The sequence below is a fragment of the Dermacentor albipictus genome, chromosome 7, assembly GCF_038994185.2.
Source record: "Dermacentor albipictus isolate Rhodes 1998 colony chromosome 7, USDA_Dalb.pri_finalv2, whole genome shotgun sequence".
Classification (NCBI taxonomy): domain Eukaryota; kingdom Metazoa; phylum Arthropoda; class Arachnida; order Ixodida; family Ixodidae; genus Dermacentor; species Dermacentor albipictus.
This window is the reverse complement of record NC_091827.1, coordinates 1126729-1150805: the sequence shown is the minus strand read 5'-3', so window position 1 is coordinate 1150805 and position 24077 is coordinate 1126729. Positions and strand designations below refer to the sequence as shown.

The 24077-nt window shown below is 45.4% G+C and overlaps 1 protein-coding gene across 8 annotated transcripts in view; it reads left to right on the top strand.

Moving 5' to 3' along the window:
* The window catches only part of LOC135918004 (nidogen-like), a 382953-nt gene that overhangs the window by 219891 nt on the left and 138985 nt on the right, over window positions 1-24077 (top strand). For all 8 annotated transcript variants that reach the window (XR_011507287.1, XR_011507286.1, XR_011507284.1 and 5 more), the window contains one exon: window positions 14-142. Coding sequence is in view for 4 of the 8 variants with exons in the window: in XM_065451667.2 (XP_065307739.2) it covers window positions 14-142 (129 nt within the window). In the remaining 4 variants the exon portion in view is untranslated. The remainder of the gene's footprint in view (window positions 1-13; window positions 143-24077) is intronic.

Sequence of the window (24077 nt, the reverse complement as noted above, 5' to 3'; positions counted from 1 at the left end):
CTGTCGTGCGCAGGTCACGAGCCCCGCGAGTCGTGCTACAATGTCGAAGACTGCAACGGCTCCAACTACACCTGCTACGAAGGCCTGTGCAGGTGCCATGAGGGCTTCTACAAGGACGAAGAAACCGACGGCTGCAGGCCGAGTGAGTGCTCTCGAGGCGGCCATCCACGAAAACGCGCCTTTCGTGACTAGTTTTTTTTTTTTTTTTTAGAGACGCTGACGTTGAAACAAGTCTGCCTCTGGCACGATGCCACGGAAATGAGCGGACGTAATTGACTTCCGTATCTTCGAGTCAGACGGTGATGTGTTTCAGATCAATAGCCGATGACATGTTCGCCATAGCGTGGCGCTGGCACACGCATAGGTAGAACTAGAGTTTTTGAATTATGCGAGTTTTTAAACTCCTCATAGGGCTCGTGTTTGAATATCTGGACACAATCACTGGCGAACAGTGTTGGGAGCCTGCTGTACTTTTCGTCACCTAGGTGAAACAAGGATAGCCAGAAAACGTCATTTTTTGAGCAGAACAACGGGATAAGATCATAGCATGCACTGAAAGAGCTAAAGAACAGCATTTTCGCTCAGTACCTATCATTATTCTTTATCACATCCGGTATTTAAAGCACTTCTTAATAGGTGATGTACGTCTGACGACGAGTTTTGTCTATTGTCGCTCCTGGTGGCGCGTCAGTCAATTAATACCAGCATCAAAACGGCAAGTTGTGCCAGTTGGTTGGTATTCATAGTAAGGCTCGTTACAGCGCACTACAATACAAGGACACAAGAAGGTATTAAACGACATGGCGCTGACTATCAACTGATAGTTTATTGAAGATTATATATATATATATATATATATATATATATAGTCATATAATGAGAAGCCAACAAACACTGACACCAAGTACAACATAGGGGAAATTGCATGTGCTTAATAATATGCTTATTATTATTATTATTATTATTATTATTATTATTATTATTATTATTATTATTATTATTATTATTAAATATGCTTATTAAGCACTTGCAATTTCCCCTATGTTGTACTTGGTGTCAGTGTTTGTTGGCTTCTCATTATATGACTAATAAATATCGGGTCCCTCGGTTAACCCCCTTTCTTCTCGTTCATTACATAACGAGGGTCTCGAATCCGGCAACATTGATGCCTTCAGGTAGCATATGTGGGTTTATTGACCAGTTGCCTTCACCCGAAAAGATCACGTTCTCGTGACACCTGCGGCAAAAAAGACGTTCCACGTCCGCCGTCAAGGTCTGTGAGTGGGGGCGCTGGCTAACACTCCCAGGGTTCTACTAGTACACATAAATACCCAAGAAAGTGGATGGGGAAACGCCGCCGCGGTAGCTCAATTGGTAGAGCATCGCACGCGACATGCGAAGGTTGTGGGTTCGGTTCCCACCTGCAGCAAGTTGTTTTTTCATCCACTTTAATTTCCATTAATTTATCATTACTTTATTTCATTTATTAAGCACATGCAATTTCCCCTATGTTGTACTTGGTGTCAGTGTTTGTTGGCTTCTCATTATATGACTAATAAATATCGGGTCCCTCGGTTAACCCCCTTTCTTCTCGTTCATTATATATATATATATATATATATATATATATATATATATATATATATATATATATATATATATATATATATATGCCAGTTGATAACCATGAGATGCACGAGACACAGAGATGTGGTGCATCGAGGCAACTGTGACAATCTGAGGGAGGGGTGGGGTGGCAAGGGAGAGGGGTGGAAAGTACAATGAGGGAGGGGTGGCAAGGACGTGCAAGCCATTATGTAACTTTCTGTGTGAGAAGAATATATATGTGTTAGTAGCAGACAAAGAAGGGCACTTTGTTGTCATGAATTATGATGTGTATTCGCGAAAGTCTGAGGATGTAATTCGGAAGTTTTTCAAAGGTGTAAAGGTTAAGGCTGCCAAAGTCAAGCAGCAAGCACTAACTTTGTTGGAAGGAATGAATCTGCAATGTTTAGCGGCCAGTGTAAAGAAAGCAAAAATTCTGGAACTACAGGTTTTCTTTACTGTGAAATCGCGCAAGGATGACAAGCCGTTTCGTGCAAGTACCTGGAAGACAGTTTGTTGAACATTCGGTGTGCCTTCAGCGTAGATGTGGAAAACTTGTATTACTCCCTTCCACATGCCCAGGTTATGAAATGTGTTAAAGAGTGCATTGTGCGTGACAATGATGAAGAAGCCTTCATCAATAGCTGCGGTATCTCAGTAGAAGCCTTTCTTGAACTTCTTTCCTTTTACTTGAGGTCTACCTTTGTTTCATGGAGAGAGGGTCTGTATATACAAAAATCGGGGGTATGCATCGGCTCGTGCGTAGCTCCTATCATTAGTGACATCTTTCTAGGTTATATTGATAGTTTACTAGAGGGCCACCTTGCTAAGCTTTCCAATGGGGTATTTCGCTACCTTGATGATTTCGTTATATTCTTTACTAATGACAGTCACGCCGAGGGTGTTGATGAAATTTTAACGTTATTCAGGCAGCACGGCATGGGCCTTGATTTTACTTTCCAAGTCCCTAAGGATCATCAACTGCAGTTTCTAGACCTGAGATTAATTTTTGGTAAAAATCATGTGTACTGGAAATAGGATCCCAGGTAGGTTAAGCCCATTTTGAACTATAAATCCGGTCATGCAAAAGTAGTGAAGCCAGCTATAGCGAAGACAATCCTAAATGCTGCATTAAAGAAGTCGTGTTTCCATATGTCGAAGGCTGCTTTTTCTGATCAGGTAAACCGTTTAATGGACGCTGGTTACCCCGAAGCGATTATTTCATCTGTGAGTGAAAGTATGGTTCGCGACTTCAAGAGCATAAATGATCAAGGTATTACAACTAAATTAGAAGAAAAAGAAAAACCGCAGTAGTGCCCCATATACACAAGTTAGCGCATGGGCTTAAGAACGTTGATTCAAGGTACAGCATTGATGTTCGTTTTTCTGCGAAACATAAGTCGCATTTGCCCGTTAGTTGATAATTTGCTGAAGGATAAGCAAGTGAAGGGTAAACGCACTGTCAAACATGTGAACAGATACATCACCTGTGCTAAACAGGTTGAGTATACCATTCCATTATCTTGTGGTAAAGAGTACGTGCGACAAACGAGGCGATGTGCGAATGTTCGACTTCGTGAGCGTGAGCTACCTCCTCAAGGGGTTGCGCCACTTCATCTCCCGGAGCATTACAAGCCGTGCGGCTGTCGCCCCGAATTAAAAAAAGAAACTAGTGTAATTTTTAAGCACGCAAGCCAATTGACAAGGGAAACTGCCGAGGCTCACAATATAACTATTAGGGACAAAGCGTGTATCAGCGAACCGTCTATCGCTCTTCATGACGAGTAACCGTGTATCTGTGCATCAAGAAGTGTATCTGTTCGGTCGCTGTTTTTATGTGGTGCTCTGTGTTTCCTGGTTTTTTGGACATTTACGGTTACCATTGACAACGATTGATTAACAAGCCGTCGGGTGAAGATTCAGCGAACCAGGCGCCTTACAGGTACGCCATTTCTTTTTTGAGGACCTTGCTATTACCCTGCCGCTACGGTGGTCGAAGGCCGAGAACATCGTCACGAGCCTTATGCTCGTCCAAGCGTAACAAGTCATATGAATGATGCTACGGGGCGTAATGAAAAGCCTGGGGCCTTGCAAGCGTCACAAAGCTTCATAAAGCCGGCACGTTTGGTTCTCCACAACTCGGAATAAACTTCAGCGAATTCAGGAATAATGGCTGATGATGAAGCCGATAGCAAGAAACCTCGCCTAGAAGACAGCAAGTACGATGATACAACATCGAATTATGAGCTAAGTGATGAAGAAGAGATGGGTGAAGATGCACCATTTACTTTGGTCACGTATAAGAAAAAGCGAGCCGAAGGCATTCCGGTTGTCTTTCGCCCAACAAGTGAAGGTACTGCTTTTTGGCAAGTAAACCCAAACCGAGTGCCTGCCGAAATAGTTTCCGCTGCCAAAGAAAAAGTACAGTCTTTCAGGACGACCAGAGATGGAAGTTTCAGCGTCAGCGTTGCTTCCTTAACATCGGCGAAACGCCTTTTGATACTCACAAGTGTAGGTGGCCTAGAAGTCAAGCCCTTCATACCAGAGTCATACACGCGAAACGTTGGTAAAGTAAAACATGTGCCTCTGCAGTATACAGATGAACAACTCCTAGACTTCTTGAAAGACGCAGGAGTTATATCGGCACGCAGGCAGATAAAGTATTCCCGCCAAGATGGAGCAGTAAAGTCACATCCACTTCACACGGTAATTCTGACTTTCAGAGACGATCGCCCTATTCCAGAAAGAATTTACTTGGGTTTCACCAGTCACCCTGTCGTGGAATACCTAGAACCAGCACTTCGCTGCTATAATTTGCCAGAGATTTGGGCACATGGCGAAAACCTGCCGCAGCACACGTCGATGCAAAATCTGCTCAGAAGATCATGACCACAAGGAGTGCAAGTCACTTCAACCTAAATGTGCAAACTGTGCGGGGAACAATGCCGCCTCCTTCTCAGGCTGCCCTCAGAAAAAGGCAGCGGCACAAATGCGTCGACATGAACTAATCCATGGAAGACAACCGCGACGCAATGAACCCGCACCAAACCTTGAGATTGTTCATCCAGTGCCAGATCACCCACCTCGGCGAGCACCGGAACCACCACAGCCAAGAGCACCGACAAGCTATCCCTCCTCTAGAAAACAACCAACAGTGCAATCAAGAGACCAATCAAGAAGATCAAAGTGAAGCGCCCAGTCTTAAGCATCAGTGCTACGGAAACCCAGTCGACAACAGGCAGAAAATAATACACAAGAAAGCTCCAGTATTGGCACACATTTCTCTCAGTGACCTTACGCATCTACTGCAGAAGCAACACCAGCTAATAGCGAACATACCACAGCATCGGTGACACAACTGATTTTGCCAATGCTTTTCGCAGCTCTTAAGGCAATCCTATCTGCTCTGCCGGAAGCAAATAACCTACCAGAAGTGAAAACCTTGTTGCCTCTAGAAGCACTATTGTGTCAACAATCCGGGCCGAAACTGCGGCAGGCAGTGCATGAATAACCGCTACAAAAATGTCTCCATAATTCAGTGGAATGCCAGCATTCAGCCTTCGAAGGAAGTGTGCTGACTTTCGTAAACTGCTTGTGCAATACAACTTCCCAATACTTTGCATTCAAGAGGCGGGAATCAATGACGACTTTGCCTCTCAAATTATGTGATCTACAAGACTCCTCGTCAAAGTGCTGTTAGCAGAGTGCTCCTGTGCGTCAGAAAGGACCTACCATCTTATCAAATTCAGTCCAGTGGTTCAGACTTCCCGGAATTAATAGCATGTAAAGTATCCTTTGGCAAGCTCTGCATAATAGTGATTAATCTATATCTACAACCTTCAAACCGGATTTCAGTAGAAGCGCTAGTGGATATCTTCAAAATAGCTCATTCTAATGTATTTATATATGGCGACTTCAATGCACACAACATCATCTGGGGCAGTGATCATTGTGATGCACGGGGTAACGTTATTGAGTGCGCGATAAATAAATGCAACTTGACTGTTTTAAATGATGGGTCGCCAACATTCCTTCGTGGATATAATTACTCAAGCTACATAGACCTTACCCTGTGTTCACATGATCTAGTGAATGATGTGGGATGGCCAACTGATATGGAAACGCGCGGAAGTGATCATTTTCCCATCCTTGTTAATCACCCTAGCATGCACTATGATATCAGGCGTTACAGCAGACTAACCAACTGGCAAGCTTCTCGGTACCGCCTAACGGATCAAATTAATCAACATGCAACAGTGGAAAGATTTACAGAATTTTTGCAGGATAATATGAACATATGCACAAAGAAGGTCCCAATTCCAAAAGATTATGCCGCAGTTGACAGAGAGTATGAACACCTAAGAGCCATCCGACGCTGATCCGAAAGAGCTTACCGACGGAGCGGAAGTTTAGAAGCATACAGAAACGCTCAGAAAATACACAGTGTAATGCGCAGACGAATGGAAAATTTAGGCAAACGGCGCTGGTGCGATTTCTGCGGGACGGTTTCTCCTCACATGTCTGTCCCATGAATTTTTCTAGCAATTTGTTCTTTAAGTGGACCTGTAACACAGAGCTTCGCATTTCGTGCTCTCGCTCTAGCTCGGGACTGGTGTGAAATAATAGTTGCAGATGAATTTTGTGAGCTTATTTCCAGACCTGCTTTTTCATCGCAATGTGCAGAATTTGATATTTTAGTAGTGTTGGCTAAGCGAAAAATTACTGCTTGCTACTGGGCCCAAAGTCCTCAATTAGATCATACTTTCACATTAAGCGAGCTTCAATGTGCAATTGCATCTTGTCGCCAAAAGTCCGCTGCTGTGCCGGATGGTATTACTTACAGTATGCTAAGAAACCTCGGACCGACAGGTACAAATGCTCTTTCAGACATCTATAATAATTTGTGGATAGAGGAAACTGTACCTGACTCTTGGAAAGTCGCTCGAATCATACCAATCTTAGAACCTGGTAAGACGCCCTTGTGCCTTGAATCCTTCCGCCCAGTTAGTTTGACAAGTTGTTTATGCAAAGTAATGGAGAAAATGATTGACGCGTGACTTCAATGGTGGTGTAATGAAACGAATGTGTTGTCCAACTACTTAGTAGGGTTTAGAAAACACAGATGCACAATGGATGCAATATTATATATAGTAACCTGTGTGGAGCACGAGCGTGCACGTGGAAACATGACTATAGCAGTATTCCTAAACATCAAGAGGGCATTTCACACTGTTAGTCACGTTCATGTTCTGCTAACATGTTGGAACTTGGTCTGTCTGGCAGGTCCTTGCGATGGATTTCTGAATTTCTATCAGGTCGCAAAATATTTGTTCAGACGAGTGAAGGAAAGAGTGCTGAACATGTCAATCAGGGAGTACCACAGGGAAGCGTACTCAGCCCCTTCCTTTTTAACTGCGTCATGGCTGATTTAACAAGAAGGCTGCCATCACAGTTAAGGTTTTCACTGTATGCAGATGATGTGTGTATTTGGACATCTGGGTCTAATGCTCAACTACTTCAGATGGCATTGCAAAACGGCATAAAAAAATGGCTGTGGCTTAGCTAAGGTTAAGCCCAGGATGCGAAGCATACTAGCCTTTATTTTAGTTGTTGAACCACTGTTTAGCCTGGTGAACTGCTGTTGCTTGGCTATATTTGGTTCGGCTAGACGAAGAAACAACTCGTGCAAGCGAGCGCACGAGCTGAGACCCGGCTATGTAGCTACGCGGCCGCAAGCGAGCGCACGAGTTGGGCCTCCGCTTTTGCAGCTGTTATGACGTCATATGGTAGCTACGCGGCCGCACGTGGCGCAGCAAGGAAGAGCGTGGTTGTGCGGCTAGTATGCTTCGCATAAAAATGGTCAGGCTTAGCTTGGTTAAGCCAAGAATGCGTTGCATATTGCGCGGGTTGGGGCCCAGCTTTTCCTCCGGCTGTCGTGACGTCACGTCACGTGGTTGCGCTGAAGGTCAATGGTGGCTGCCCGGCCGCGCCCACGGGCTGAACTGAGTGATTGCAATATGCAACGCATAAAAATAGAAGCAACCTAATAACAAACATAGCAAACTTAAACAAGAATAGACCCACGTATGAGACGCGCAGCAATGAACAATGGCTCATACCCTCAATGGTAGCTACGCGGCCGCGCCCGGCGCAGCAAGGAAGAGCGTGGTTGTGCGGCTAGTATGCTTCGCATAATATCCTCAACTAATTTTTGAGAGAGAGAGGAATGGTACTATCACACGCAAAGACAGCTGTATTGCCCTTCACTCGGAGGCAGTTAAAGAATTTCACTCTTAATCTGGAAGGACACCCTCTAATGATTGTCACACAGCATCGATTTCTTGGCATACATGATAGGCAGCTATCCTGGGCACCCCACATAAAAAAAACTCGAAAACGAGGTCAGTGCCATAGTGACTGTACTTCACAGACTTGCAGGCACATCATGGGGCGGATCAGTATCGTCCATGCTCACTGTTTACAATGCATTAATACGAAAAAACATTGCGTATTCCGCGCCCATCTTACATGGACTTTCCCACACGTCAGAAGAGCGGCTTCAAAGACATTTAGCTAGAGGACTACGCCTATGTCTAGGAGTACCACGAGCGACTTCTAGTACTCTTGTAATAGCTGAGGCTCGCCAATCACCATTTCCAGTTATGAAAACTACATAAACATGCCGGCATTATTTCCGTCTTCAAACCCAGCATAAAAACCACCCATTGGCTCTAGACATAATGAAACGAGAGAGAAGTTATGTTCATATAGAAATTCAAGAAAATCTTCACATATTGCCAAGAAATGAATTTTGTAACTCTGACATCGAATATCGTCCATGGCTGCTTACAGTTCCAAAAATCGAATTGTCAGTAGATGGGATATTCAGAAAAAGAGACATGTTCATTCAAGCTGCTCAACAACTAGCACTTTACCAGATATATATGCGGTATTCAGGATACACACACGTCAATACAGACGGCTCCAGTACAGCAACCTCTTCAACTTCACCATTCATTAAACCGCACCTCAACAAAGAAGAATCATTTAAGTTATCTCATGCGACTTCGTCCACAACGGCTGAACTGTTCGCAATCCTATGTGCGATAAAATTTATATTGTCAGTGAGAGATGCGCAAAAATGGGTAATTTTCAGTGATTCACAGGCGGCTCTAACATCACTCTGCTGCACAAAGGGGAAAACATTCAGTGACAGTATAATATATCAAACACTTAAAAACCTCACAAAGACAAGCGAAGCGATACATGCAATAGCATTCCAGTGGATACCAGGGCATTGCAACATTCCTGGCAACACAGCAGCCGATGAAGCAGCACGACAAGCGCACCTCAAAGATGATACGGTTCCGCTCCCAATATTACGGTGCATTATAAAGACAACGTCTTTCAAAATGTCTAGAAACACTTGGTTTGACCAGAATTCTAAGAGCTCGGACTTATACCATATTGATCCATTTATTGAATTCAACTTTTCATTGTCATTAGATAGAACTATGGAAACTCTTATTCATCGATTAAGGCCAAGCACTGCCTATCACAAAGCATTTCTTACACAGAATTGACCGAGCGGAAACCCCCGAATATGACTGTGGATTTGTAGACGAGGATATATATCACCTCCTTCTAGATTGCCCACATCATGACACACCAAGATGCCGACTTAAATCAGCGCATATTAAATTAGACCGCAAACCTTTCAGTTTAAGGAAACTTTCGGGCCCTTGGCCAACAACGGCCTTGCAGAAGAGCGCTTTAAAAGCAGTAAAGACTTCTTGAAAACAGCGGCATTCTTGGACGTTATTAGCGCTTTCATTGTTCCCTTCATTTCAATGTCACTGTATATATGCAGCTGTTTGTGAATTATGTTTTGTTGACTGTTCTGTTGTGACTGTATGTGATAATGCATTTACACGATGTATGTACCACCCGCTGACTAGACAGTGTGTTATTAGGCGACAGTATCGTTTGTACTTTTGAGACGTTTATGTACATAAATGTGGAGACATTTACTTTGTATATTGTATATACCATGTGTTCCTTACGTGATAACGTTCCTGTGGAAACGTTGCGTGATGAGTACTGGTGCTTGTGTGAAAAGAGTATTTGATGTGTAATATTGAACCCTGTATGATGTATGACGGAACCACTCAAGAGATAAAGAGTAGCCGGCGCCTAAATTGTGCGCCAACATCTCCTTATATCAATAAAAAAAACTGTGTTACCTATGCCAATTTTGATTATGCGTCAGATTGTCACAGTTGCCTCGATCCATCTCTGTGTCTCGTCCATGTCATGGTTATCAACTGGCACCTATATATACGTTATACATATCTTCAATAGAATCGAGTCAGCGCCGTGTCGTCGTTTTATGCCTTCTTGTGTCCTTGTCTTGCAGTGCGCTGTAACGAACCTTACTATGAATTAATACCAGCGTAGAGTAGCATGTCTGGAGTTTGAAAAGGAACTTCGGTACCGATGAGTTAACTCTCTCGCGAGGCGACTGCTGACAGAAGGTGCATTTTAAATGTTGGCGTAAACGGCTGCTTCGCCATCTACGGCGGACAGCCGCCATCTGTTCTCATCCCTGTTCTATGCCCTTTCTTAAACCTGCCAAGAACGCTCGTGTACTGTGCTCTGGGTATAGATTAAAGATCCCCGGTAGCCAAATTAATCCACAGCTACCACTACGGCTTACTTCACAGTAAGCTGCTTCTCGTGAAACGCAATCGATCAACCACTCACTCACTCAGTCAATCAATACGTTCCGCCGTTGCACTTTTGAGAAGTTCCGGTATCTGCTCAGTTGCTTCGCGGTTGCTTTTCAGCGAACGCGTATCAGTGCCGATCGATCGACCATCGATGTCCTTGGTGTCGAAGCTACGAAAACAGACTACGCGAAAATAGCAAAAAAAAAAACATGTTTTTGTTCCAGCCCGCTTTTGTTGGAAGTGGCTAACCGTTTCGGGCATAAAAGTACCTTTCCTTTAGGCCCGTCGCACAATGATCGACCCATCTTCGACCCTTGAAGCTTAAAGGGATACGGACACAAAAGCTGGTGGGTGGTTTTTTGCGTCAGAACAAAAGTTGAACTGATGAAAATGACGAATACAACAAGCTGCTTAGAAAAAAAGAACGAGAAACACCTTTATTTTGCGATTTTCTGTTGCGCCTTGCCTCCAAGCGGCCGCCGGGAGAAGCTGAAATTTGACGTCATGACACCCCCCGCGCGCGCGGCCAAGGTCAGCTACAGCCTGCGCAGTGTTTCCGGAGTGTCGGTCCCTTGCAGGATTTGTTTTTCGCCGTCGGCTATGTTCGCACGTGGTCCGTCTGATTATCCCCGTCAGCGCTCCATGCAGGTGGTGCGTCTTACACGCGTGCTCGCGCGGTCGTCGATCGGTATTGACGCATGCGTCGTGGCGGAAGAAAATGCCCAAACATTACTGCGCCCACGGCTATTATAACAGCATTATCGGTCGTGACACGCCGTTGCGCACGTTTCCCAGACACGAGAAGATGCGTAAACTTTGCATACGTGCCTGTCAGCCACCACACCCAGCATGGAGACTTCTAAAAAATGGCGTCATTTGCGCGGACCACTTCATCGACGATGATTATGCGACCAGCCCGGCTGTGCTCAAAAGCCTTGGCATGCCGCTCAAGAGGCTCCTGTTCAGGCAATACAATTCAAAGAGCGGGTGCTTAGTGATGCATCCGTAACTCTCAGTGCTCTTCGCCACCTTTTGTTGTTCTGGCAACAGACCCTCTCTCTTTCTGTATGCATGTAGCCGCAGCAGTGACCGCAGGAGCGTTTTTTGAAAGAAGGGAAATTACCCTTTCACTGGCTGTGCAAAAACAGATATTGTCGGGTTGTGACAGAAATTGTTTACCCTGCGGATGCATGTTTTTGTCACAAAACAAAATAGTCATGTTGTATGCACTTTCGCTGCGTCTAATATTGAACGACAGCATACGAGCGCTCTTTTAATTGATCAAATATACAAAACACAGCCAGTGAATGAACGCCAGACAACAGCATGCATGTGTAGTAACCTAAAAGGCGCAGCACATTTACCTACATTGCCTTTTCACACGTTGCTTTTCAACCTCAAGCAAAAAATTACGGATTTTCATAGGTCTCTGCATGATCATGCGTCGGGTTTCATGACTTGGTTGTTCGCGCATCATTTCCTTAGTAAATGTCACAGCCAAATACTTTCCTCTCTCTATGGCCACAGAATCGATGTAGCTAAGTGATCTGGTCGACGGGTCCCTAGCGCAGCCGCCCATCTCAGCGAGTTCAACCAGTAAATGGCTTCTAATGGCGTGAATGTGACGGTAGCCGTAAATACAGGGCTATGAAACGGTTGGAAAATTCTACAAATGCCCTGCCTCGTCGCGTAAAAACGAAGTGTGCAGCGGTCGAAAGCCGACAGCGTAGGTAAGCACAAAGCGATGAGCTACGCTACCAACGATACAGCCGTAATAGCTGCCTTTCTGCCTCAACGCGGGCCACGAAACTAGGCATTTTGCATCCTACGTAACATAACTTTATGAACTGCTGCCGCTGCACTTCAAGTTTACTAGAAAAAAAAATTACCATGTTGCTGGCCCGGACTGCCTGTTCAAGCCTGCCTGCTCTTCGCCGCTTGACGTGGAAGGCTCGTAAGCGCAAGCGGTTATATTTCCTGCTAAGTTGGAACGGTCGTCATCTACAGACATGTACTCATCGCTGGTAGAGGCACCAGAACCTGAATGCATACTCGCGATAGCGGCGGCGGCGCGCCTCGAATGACCGCGGCCGGCCGGCTGGCTATCCGTTGAGGCTGTCGTGACGTCACGCCTTCCAACTCGCTTGGGCTGGGCGGCGTTGCGCGCGCTCACAAAAACGCTAAAAATAAAGCCATCCGCTGAAAAATGAACGAAGTGACTACTTGTTTTCGGTGTACTCACACACTGAGGAGCCATTTTCTGTATTATCGTAAAATGTTCAGATTTTGTGTCCGTATCCCTTTAAGAGGGATTGTTTCAGAGGTTGTTACATGGCAACAGTGTTGGGTGTTTAGTAGCTTGTCTTTGCCCACTGTTGATAACCTGTTCCTTCTCCAGTGTCCCTGTGAAGTGCCTGCTTTTTGGACACAATGTGCTCTCCATGCATGCATGCATTTTTAGCTTGTAAAGACGTCTATTACCCCTTGCCTCAAGCTGGTCCTTGCTGATGTCACCCAAGAAGGCATCGGGGAGTATGGCAATGTACACTTACAAAACACTGTTGATACCAGTGAAACCAAACTAATGGAGCTGCTGTTTTTTTGTCCACTCCATCCTTGTTAGTTACAATGAGCAATGTCCGAACAGAAGGCATATGTAGTTGGTCGTGCATAGCCTGCGCACTAAGACTTCTTGGCATGTTATGACCTTAGCACAGCGTTTATTTGTAAAAACCTTCTGATGTGTTGAAGACTTCCTTCCCTTTATCACACTTTGCCTGATGGAGCCAGCAAGTGGGTCAACCAGATGTTCAACCGGCTTCCTACTAGTTTTTCCAGAGTCTCCTTTACCAGGGTGCTGCTCATCGATATCCGTTTTCTTGACCTTGTACTGCACTTCAACCATGGCCTCACCTGCTGAACCTATAGCATGCGATCAAATAAGCGCTATACATCATGTTGCTCCAAACTCGTGACAGGTGCTACAAGGCCTTGAGGAACGCCCTCACTTATTTACGCCCTCATCGTACTGTACGAAGCTTCGCATGATAAGTGCGAGAATTAATATCTGCTGGTTTTTCAGTGTTATTCCTGTCCAGCTTGCTGAATGCTATCCTGAGTGTTTCAAAAGCAAACGACTGCTGCTGGACAAGAAGTGCTTAAAACAAGGGTCGCTATAACCACATATGTCACACGAAATGAAGAAGGCCACTGAGTATACAGGCGGTTTACTTCATATCGGACAAGCACAATTGGTTATCCCTTTGCTAGCGAGTGAACTCAACTTGGCGCGAATACATGTCCTGTAGCAAACTATGTGCCAGATGCTGTGTCCCTGCAAAGCTGAAGATGTGTATGAGATCCTGACAGCCTGCAGCGGCTCCTAAACTAGGCAAACAGGCTACATTGAATGAATGAATGAATAAAGCCTTTATTTTAAAGAAGGGGACTGCTCTAGGCCGCTGATGGGGATTAGGAGGGAAGGGAATGTGAGTACCCAGACTGTTGGCTGAAACACTTCTTCATGTCAGTCTGGGATCTTCCGCTTTATGCAGGCTCAGGTGCATGTTCAGTTCCGCCGCTGTCACATGGGCTGATCGACCCCTTCTACACTACTCGAAACATGCCACTTTGTCTGCCATATGTCGCAATGGCTTTCTGTGTTTCAGGGTTAGTTTGTATTGCAATTCCTAGTGTTCTAATGTCTCCGTGTAGTAGATGCTGAATGTTGGATCTCCCTTGTGAAAAAGCTGCACAGCTCCAAATGAGGTGTTGCAAGTCTGCTCTGCATGACTCCTGGCAATGTGTACATCGGGTGTAAGTCTTCGCAATCGTAGCTTGTCTGGGTTGGTGCCATTTCTCAAGTATGTGTGGTGTGTATGCAGCGTTGGCCATAACCTTATTCAAGAAAACCTCTTCCGTGCGGGTAAGCGCGCCCTTGTCGTCAAACACATGTGCTGGTGTAGCTTCTAATAATCTCCGTCTACCGTCTGCTTTTATTTTAGTACTAATGTAATGCATCAGTGCTCTGCTAGGAGAGCCTGCGGCCAATATCTTTAGGTATGGATTTTGGTCCGCGGGGTTTGGCGAGGAAATGGAGTGTGGGGAGCTGTACGCGTAATCAAGCCCACCCGCTTGCGCGGCAGCTGCGTGAGCGGCTGCGTTTCCCCCATCCCTGCCGGTGTGCCCCGGTGTCCATAGGATTTCAACATTTGTCCCATTGTCCTGTATTCTCTTTAGCTTTTTTCTGGTGTCGTTGGCCTCCGCATCATCTGTCGTAGGCCCCGTTAATTCGGCCACTGCTTCGTACGAATCAGTAAGGATCCGATAATTATTTCGCACACTCTGCTCTACAATGTCTCCCATGTCAATGGGAATGGTGTTGACCGCTCCCCATATAGCTAAGAGCTCAGCGTGCAAGGTTGCACCCCCAGGAAGCTGACATGTGTGATAGCCATTGTGTTGGGGTGCAGATGTGTTAACCCAGGCCATGCTTGCTATGTCGTTTGTGATTGCAGCGTCCGTGTAGATGTCAGTGGTGTGCTGCGGTGTGCTTAATCCCAATCTCTTTTCAAATATTTTTCTAGCTTCAGCGTTTCGTCTGGCGATAGGGCGTTGTTGCCTCCGTATGCCCAGTGGTGCTTCCCATGTTGGCGTTATGGTCGCTTCCGCGGGCTCTGGCTTCGCATGGACTTGTTTATCCCATGCCATGATCTGTTTTCCTTGGGTCGTGTTTTCCAACCGGGATCGCATTCGAATTCGTGCTTCACTGATTATGTCCCGTATGGGTGGAATCGCTACGAGCTTGAGCAGGTCCTCGTTCCTCGTGTGCTTTGGTAGCCCAGTGATCGTACGGAGGGTGGCCTGTGTAACTTTTCGATGTCGCCGAGGTCTCGTTCAGAGAATTCGTACAAGGGTGCCCCGTAAAGAATCCTTCCAACCGCGACCGCTTTTGCATGCGTTTGGCACGCTTTCTGACGCGCTCCGCCATACTTGCTCGATATTCGTCTAACCATGTGCAACAGCGGTCTCCATTTTTGCTTTAGTGTGCGAATGCATAGCTGGGGGCTCTTGCAGCTAGCAATCTGTGCTCCAAGAATCCTAATTTGTCCATAGGCCGACGTAATATCGCTTTGGCCGATGTGTAAAGTGATCTGCTTGTTTACATTGGTTGCTTTCTTTCCGTCTACGCTGATCAATTCTGTCTTCTCTGGCGAGAGTTGCAGTCCGAGGTTATCTAAAGTGTTGCTAAGGCTCAGGATCGCTGCTTGCAGCTCAGTTTGCATGCTCTGTATGTCGGAATAATCCGCCGCTTCCGTCCATATTGTTATATCGTCGGCGTAAATAGTAAAACGGGCTGAAGTGTCTCGCTCAAGACTTTCTGCCACACGTGTCATGGCCAGATTGAATACCATAGGTCCGAGGATGGAGCCCTGGGGCACTCCCCTATCCAAGTAATAGGTCTTCGGACTCCATCCCGGTGCCTTGCCATGGAGCTGAATTGGTCTGCTTTGGAGGAAGCTACGTATCCAATTGTATGTTCTTTGGCTAGGGTACCTGGTTGCCAGTTCCTGTAAGATGACCTCTTGTTTCACGTTATCGAATGCTTTACGCATATCGACTGCAAGAATATGGTCAGGCATCTATTTGCGAGACTTACGGTTGATCACTCTGCGGAGCAACCAGAGGCAGCCATGTGTGCCCATGTTCGGCCGAAAACCTGCCTGCGCAGGATGCAAACCCGGTTGTACATATTCGATGTAGTGCTGCATTCTTGTGTGTAGCATTCTTTCTATCAATTTGCAGACAGTTGACGTTAGAGCTATGCTCCATGCTCCCTCAGCTTAGAGACGCCGAAAAGTTGAAGAATAGCCCCTCCAAAATGCAGACAACGCGACGAGCGAAGCGCGCCGAGAGCGTCGAAACGCCGGGTGAACGCCGAGCTGCAGGCTACATTAAAAACGGCTGCCTTTACTAACATGCTAATAACATGAAAACGGGCAGAAATTTGGCTATTCATTGGACCCAACTGCAGGTGCAAGCCATTCTTCCACCAGATGTGTGTTCACAGAAACTGGAGCTATACAAATGCAGATAAAGACAATGATGTTTGAAAGTAGTAAAGTTGAACTATATTCTGCACAAGCAGTGCTATCTGCAGCGCTGTTACCGTATAGCCACAATTTATGGCTGCACTACCATGCAAAGGCACTATTCTTGAATAATTAACTTCTATTATATTTATGGTGGCCATATATTGCAATTACATATCATCCACATTGTGTGCAATATGGTTAAATGTCAATTATGATAGCCATTCCTAATCTGAAATGCAGCAAAAGAGCAAATATAGGCAACAAATTGCAATTCAAAGAGACAAAAGACAACCAGTGCACAGGATAAGTGACAGACTTCTTTTTACTGAAAAAGAAACGTGACATGTGTCATGCCACCAGTAGTGGGTAGCAATCTTTCAAGCTTGGGTGACAGAGGCAAAACTTAGCAAAATGCTACAATCACGCTGTAAAACGGCCTTGGACACAAAAAACCGACATCATATTGTACAGAATGAAAGGGCAAGACTCCATGTAAGAACAGTCTATGGCACCACATAATTGAAATGGTGTAAAAAATGTTGACATGCCCTACCCATAAAGAAAAAGCAACACGCACAGAAAACACGCCTTAAAATGCAATGTGCAGAGTCTGAAACCAAGAAAAAACCCGTAAAAGGTTTCGCTAAGTATTTCAACGATTAAAATTGTCAAACTGTATCATCACTTCTTAATGAACCTGCACAGCTGAAAAAGAAAGAAAGCCAAATAGCAGGGCTGCAAAACATGGCACCGAATAAATATACTTTGTTTACCAACGATACCTGTGGTTTAGTTGTGGCTGTGTATAAACTAATTGTGTATAAACTTTTCTTGTTTAGAATGGTTTAGCGGATAGGGAAAAAATGACCATAAGAGCACCAGGTGTATGCATAGTCTACGCACAAAAAGCCACTGCTTTCTTACTTTTTTTTCTCTCTACTGCTATTCAGGAGTATTTAAGTGCCTTAATAGCACTGCTAACGTCCTACTGCAAAACACAAAATTGGGCAAGTTGTGGCGAAGAAAATTGCAGTTTCACTCATAATGTGAAACAATGATGCAGTAGCTGGTGAAATATGCACAGCCAGCTTACTTCATGTAGTGTTTGTTGAAGTGAACACTTGCCAATGCAAGTCGGTAATCTCCTTAAGAAAGTAAAATAAGTAAGAGTTGTGTTTACTAGTGGGAGTTGTGCCTCACAGTGTTGAAGTGGAAAGACTTTGCTTTACTTCCTCCTTTTTCATATCCGGACTTAGCCACTGATCTACACCAAAACAACCCTTTCGCTTCTTACTGCTGAATTCGTTTTGGTTTTCTCAAATCTATTTTTGGACTACCCATTGCTAGGTCTCGCGCTTTGCTTGAGGAAAACAAGACACCAACAGCTCCATCCAGTAAATGTGAGAATCCAAGCACTAGAAGAAGATTAATGATGCAGATGCACCCAATCATTGTCATCACATGCAAGAAGACAATTTAACATAGGACTTCACAAGTGGGAAGGTGATGTGTAAGAACTTGAAGGTGTGGATGCCAGCTCTACATACAGTACACAGACATTGAGCAGGTATTAGGCAATCATGGCACCTGTTGGCTAAATCACGCTCTCCGGGAACAGTATTCACCACGACTGCACTCTTAGGCAAAGTTACACCCTTTGGCTTGCCCCTTCTGCCACACAACAATAATCGTTATCTGCCTTGATGCGTTTCCTTTCTTTAACGCTGCGAGCCCGGAACTTTCCATTAACGAAAGGCACACGCGTTATCAGAAGGGGCACTCCAAAGGGTGTAAACTGTTCTATGCTGATAACGCGCGTGACATTCGTTACTGGAAAGTACCGGGCTCGCAGCGTTAAAGAAAGGAAACGCATCAATGCAGATAACGATTATTGTTGTGTGGCAGAAGGGGCAAGCCAAAGGGTGTAACTTTGCCTAAGAGTGTGTACCCTTAGTAGAGTGGCTGAAATGTAGAATTGTGGACTGCCACTCTTTTCATTGTATGTTTGAATCCTTGCAGCACAATGAGAACTTTATTTGCAATATTCAAGCAATAAATTCGGGAATTCCAGTGAAAACACCAGTAGACATCAGAACAACCAGGGGAGTTAGCTCATAGTAGCTATTGCTGTAGAAAGACTGGCATAAGCACAAGAACTACATGCCTTTGTTCTGGTAGTGGTCCACTACTTTGGTGCTACAGTTAATGATCTACACTGTCAGTGGACTTAATAAGGGTTCTTTAATTATACACTTGCGCACACGCCGCCTCTGAGGTTGCCTAAGTGGACATACTATGCTGGCTAATAGCAGCACCCTCCCGCTTTTATTATGCTTCACCGCGTAACTAAGCTGTACTGCGGCGAAGAAGCCGTACATTTGTATTGAGTGAATAAACAAATGGTTTTTACAACAGTACAGAAATAAACGCGCACCATGCATCATTCTACCACACGAAAGAGCGTCGCAACATACGGTAGCTGATTCACACAGGCCGTGTAGCCCACCTATCAGTCGTAAAGGGTATTATGGGTAATTGAAAATTTCAGACACACATATGTGTGTATGTTTACGTTCGCACTCCTTGCGTAATAAGACTCCCAGAACTTCCACAATAGAAAGTAATTTACAACACACAAACGCAAAGAATACAGACATATGTCTCGTTTTCAACTCGGCGGTCATGCGAATGACATATAGCGCGGAAAAGCGTGAACATGATGTGTGTTAGCGTCGTAAACTTCATACTAGGCAAGGAGCTAGCACACCACAATCCCTCGACAGCCGCGAATGAGACCTCGACGGGAGGACATGTCTGTGAACGCGCAAACCCTAAGCCACTCTGCTCCTCCGCCACCCCCGCTGCACGGCTGCGCCACTCGTTTCAACCACAGCACACCAAACACACATTCAGCGCTGAACAGTGGGCGGTCGACGCAGTTGCATTTATATGACTTGCAGCGAGCAGCACATCCCTCGATGTCCGTTAAGCAAAGTCGGACATGGCGACGCCACATCGCGGTTCGCAGAACTTCGCTGCCGAGGCGCTAGGCCACTTCGATATTTCAATTGTCACCACCGCCGGGTTCTCAAGAAAGCATGGGTTACGCAACGCAGATTCTGTAGTGCCAGTGCTCACCGAGGCCAAAGCCGTACTGCCGCACCGCCACTACTCACGGCTTTCCGCCAAGTAACACAGTATCTACAACCAACACACAAGCAACGCACGCACGATCACATGAGCAATGCTGAACAACGCGCGGTCCAGAGAACGATCACGCCGAGGACGAACACTCCCCGGCGTCGCTCGGCGCCAGCATCGCGCCTTCTCAAAAATCCCTAAACGATGCTGTCCCTAGGCACCTAGGATCAGGTCACGTGAGGGATTTTTGTACAAATAGACGCACGCAGCCTGCCTCAATCATAGAGTTACTATACTGACTCTAGAGGACAAGCTACCCATAGGGCCCATGCATTAAAATCGGGAACCCCAAGAGCGCCGCCATGTTGCTACGCGCCGAGGTTGCCAGCTCCTGAGACGCTTGCTAGACTTGGTGACAGTAGTCAGTTTTAATCCGGCAACATTAGCAGCGCAGCAGCATGGCGTCTCGCTTGTAGTGTTGTGATGTGTGCGTGCAGCCGTGTGTTTGGGCTTTATAAGTTGGTGCTTTATTCTATGTTGCGGGACGGTGTGGGTGTGGTCCATGTTGGCCGTACAGCTGGCACTTATGCAACCGAGGGATGATCCTGTTCAAGTTTCCGGCGGTATGCGGTTTTCAGCGGTCACGCCTGTTGCAGGAGTGTCACTCGACCACGTTACGAGCTCGAAGCTGTGGTCAGATTCCTCGTTGGCGTTCCGTAATTCTCTTCGCACGGGCGCGGTATGTTGCGAAAGCCGCTTTCGCGATCTATCGTCGCGACGATAGATCGGGTTTTTTATTATTATAAGTAATGATCCAGCTGTAGGGCACATGTAATCGACAAACGGAAGTCTCAGAAGAGCACCTGAGATGATAATAGAGCAGGCGGCGCAGGAACTCCAGGGCACTCAAGGGACAGTGGGGGGATCAAAGCTCGAAGCAGAACGGTACGTAGGTTGGGGCCGCCGAGGCAGGTGTGTGCCAGGGAGTGTTCGCACGGACAGCTCCCCTGGCACGCGCAGCGGTGCCTCGCAAGGTCGAGATACTTTAAAGGCACCTGCGCCCATGATCTTTCTTTTGCCTCGGCGCAGTGAGCACGATTAACGAGAATAATGTGGAGGGCATCCGGTGCAGTCGCGAATGCATCATGACAAATGTAGCTCGCGTCGCCTGGCGTCTGTAGTAATATCAGAGTTGGTTGCAAGAACTTTATGCATAATACGCTTTGTTACGGTACCTTAACGGAATGGGTCTAGAGGACGGTGTTGGTACATTTTTTCATACCGCCCTAATCCTATACCCCCACTACAAACACACACATACCCCCCCCCCTTATTTTTATGTATACATACAATTCCTTCAAAAGAGTACGCATTTGGGCTGGTTGGTTCATGATTCCGAGCAATAAAAACAGCGCTAAACGACAGGACGAGTGAAGGGACACAGACAACGGCGCTGTTGTCAGCGCCGTTGTCTGTGTCCCTTCACTCGTCCTGTCGTTTAGCGCTGTTTTTATTGCTCGGAATACAATTCCTTGCCATGACGGATCATAGCCTCCTTTATTTTTGAAAAATAGAGGAGGCTATAGACCGATTGACCAGTTCAAGTTGTCAACTTGTCAGTAACTGTCATAGGAATCACTGTAATAAACACAATTCCACGATCGGATTGTTTATTCTCATTTTTTGTTGTAACACTGAGGACTACATAGAACTTTATTTGCTATATGTGAGAGAAGTATGTGGATATCACGAGCTTAAGCCAATGTGCGATACACAGACAAAGCAGCTGCTACAACATGAACTGCATTGAGGGCCACACAACACATACGTAATTAAAGGTGCAAAATATAGGGGGAAGCTTCAAAATACGCTCTGTAGCACTGCAAAGTATAACATATATCGTATGTGTACAATAAATGTTCAAGAATACAATGCATCAATGTCCCATTTGCCTTCAAGTTTATTATGAAGTTCAAGTTTACTGAAGTTTATTATGAGCATATGTACAACAGGAATCTACAGACACACCCGCAGTCAAGGTGGCTGTTCGAGGTGTGCTGGCTGCCTCAGTGTAAGAAAAAGAAATTGGGTAAATGTCGACACCAGTGCCACTGCTTCTTGCCTCTGACCTGCATGTGCCTCCGCGGCATCTTTGTGCACAAGTGTGCAGGCGTGGCGAGGCGTAGGAGTCATCCCAGAGAAAGAGTATTGTTTATATATAGAAGTGGCTGTTCACATTGCCTGTCACTTTCCGTCAAATGTTTCCTTGGCGACTAGGGTGACACACCCGCAGTCAAGGTGGCTGTTCGAGGTGTGCTGGCTGCCTAAACGAAATAAAAAGAAATTAGATGAATGTCGATACCAGTGCTATTGCTTATTGCCTCTTACCTGCATTTGCATCCACGGCCTCTTGGCTTGCGGAGTCTGTATGAGGGAGCTGCTGTGGCTAGGCGTAGGCATTGTCTAAGCAAAAAGAAAAGGCCATTCAAATGGGGAATTATGGAAATAAATGCAGTTGTTATGTCTGCTTCTTGCACTCTTCTTGCCTAAAAGTTTTCAAACACAGTGTCCAGAACACACCAGCACTTTGACGGCTTCTGCTTTCTACCTGCAGGTGTTGCTGCGAGATCCTTAGTATGGCTGCGTGCAGCATTGTAACACTTGGTGGAGGCATTTGAAGTGGTAGCCAAAAATATAAAGAATCATCCTTGTCTGCACGAATGCTTTCAATTTCTAAATGCAGTGGTAACTATCACTATTGGTACAAGGCCCCCCCCCCCTCCCACATCGATGCGGCAAGTGCCATAGCTCGAAACTGAATTGTTCTTTTAGTGTTTCACAAGGCATCTGATATGTCCACATTAGATGTGATGTGTTTGTTTTTATTTATCCCAGTGTGGAGGGAGCATCATTAAATGTTTTTTTTTTATTTTTGCGTGTCTTGTTTTTTGGTTTATTTGTGAATTTATCATGATGCTAAAGTGACTTATGTAATGGCAATCAGCTTTTGTTTTGCAGAAAAACAATGCATTTCCTGACCCATTGTTTGACATCCCCTCACTCGCATAATTTTGCAGAGTATTCTACCTATGTTGACTTGCTTGACCTACACTAAAGAGTCTTGCATTTTCAAATACGACTCTTTCCTTAAAATCATTCGACACTTCTCATAATTTCTGTACCTTGGGCTTCTGATACTCTGCAGTCACCATTTTTGCTTGTTTCTGACTAGAAATGTCTTCTTTAATTTAGAGCTTAAATTTTACTATTGGAACACATGTACACTTGCCATTGCATATCTCCATAAAAGGGAAACATGTTTTGTAAAGCATTTGCAAAATCCAATTGAAGATTGATGAATGCAGCTTGCAGTGTGATATGACTGAATGAGCCATAAAAGTAACTAATCTCACTTGGTAAATGAAAGCACATATTAGTGTGATGCACAAGAAACGTTACACTAACGTGGTGGGTTCTCTTGCTTATACAGCAAAATAATCGGTGCGCGAGAAAAAATGTATTTTTGCATAACCCTTGTACACACTGACTTAAGGAAAATGAGCTGGAGCTGTCCACATGATGTACTTATTTTACCTGCGAGTATGGTCAACAAAAATGTGTCCCAGCTGCTTAGTGGTATTCGGGATTATGTCAGTATTGCATATGTGCCTGTTGTCTAAAATAATTGAATTTTGAAAATGCTCGCAGGGATCTGATGTGCATATCTGCAGTTTATGGATACATGTAAAAGACTCAGCATCAAGTGCAAGTGAACGGTCCCACAGGCCCGGAGTCGATCATGCAAATAGATTCGCTGCACAAATTTGTGACCAGAAACGATATTCCACATGAAATGGCATGCAAGGAAGTGTTGAAAATATTGCACAGTTAATAAAACGCCTACGCTATTATATGTGGGTTGATGCACTCGTTATGCAAAACGGAGGTGAGGCGTGCAGACAGGACACAAGAGTAGAGTATTTACAAGCAAACAACACGAGCGCCGCCCACTTCTCTACTCTTGTGTCCTGTCTGCACGCCTCACCTCTGTTTTGCATAATGAATCCTTACCAACTAGCTCAGCTTTGTGTCGTTCTAAGTCTCGATGCACTCGATTTCGTCCGCATTGGGCTCTCGCCTCTTGATTACTTCGTGGCACAGAAATACACGGCATCAGGCTATTTTTCTGCTGTGGCCTTTGTAGAAGCATGATTGTTCAAAGTGGAACAATTAAACAGATTATTTGAGTTGCTTGTGGCTTCGCCAGTACAATTCCGGTGCGCTGGTCCGCCTGTCGACCAATTTCCAACTGAAGGGAAACCTGCAAATAAAAACACCGCTCCGCATGCAGAAAAATGCTCTACTGTGACGCTTCTCAAACGATTGTGATGCACCACAAGAGCTGCCTACTCGCGTGATATTCTCAACAAGGAGATACATTCGGTTACTTACTTGTGAAGGTATATGCGAGACCACTTCGGGGCTTCGGTGGCACATAAGGCACGAG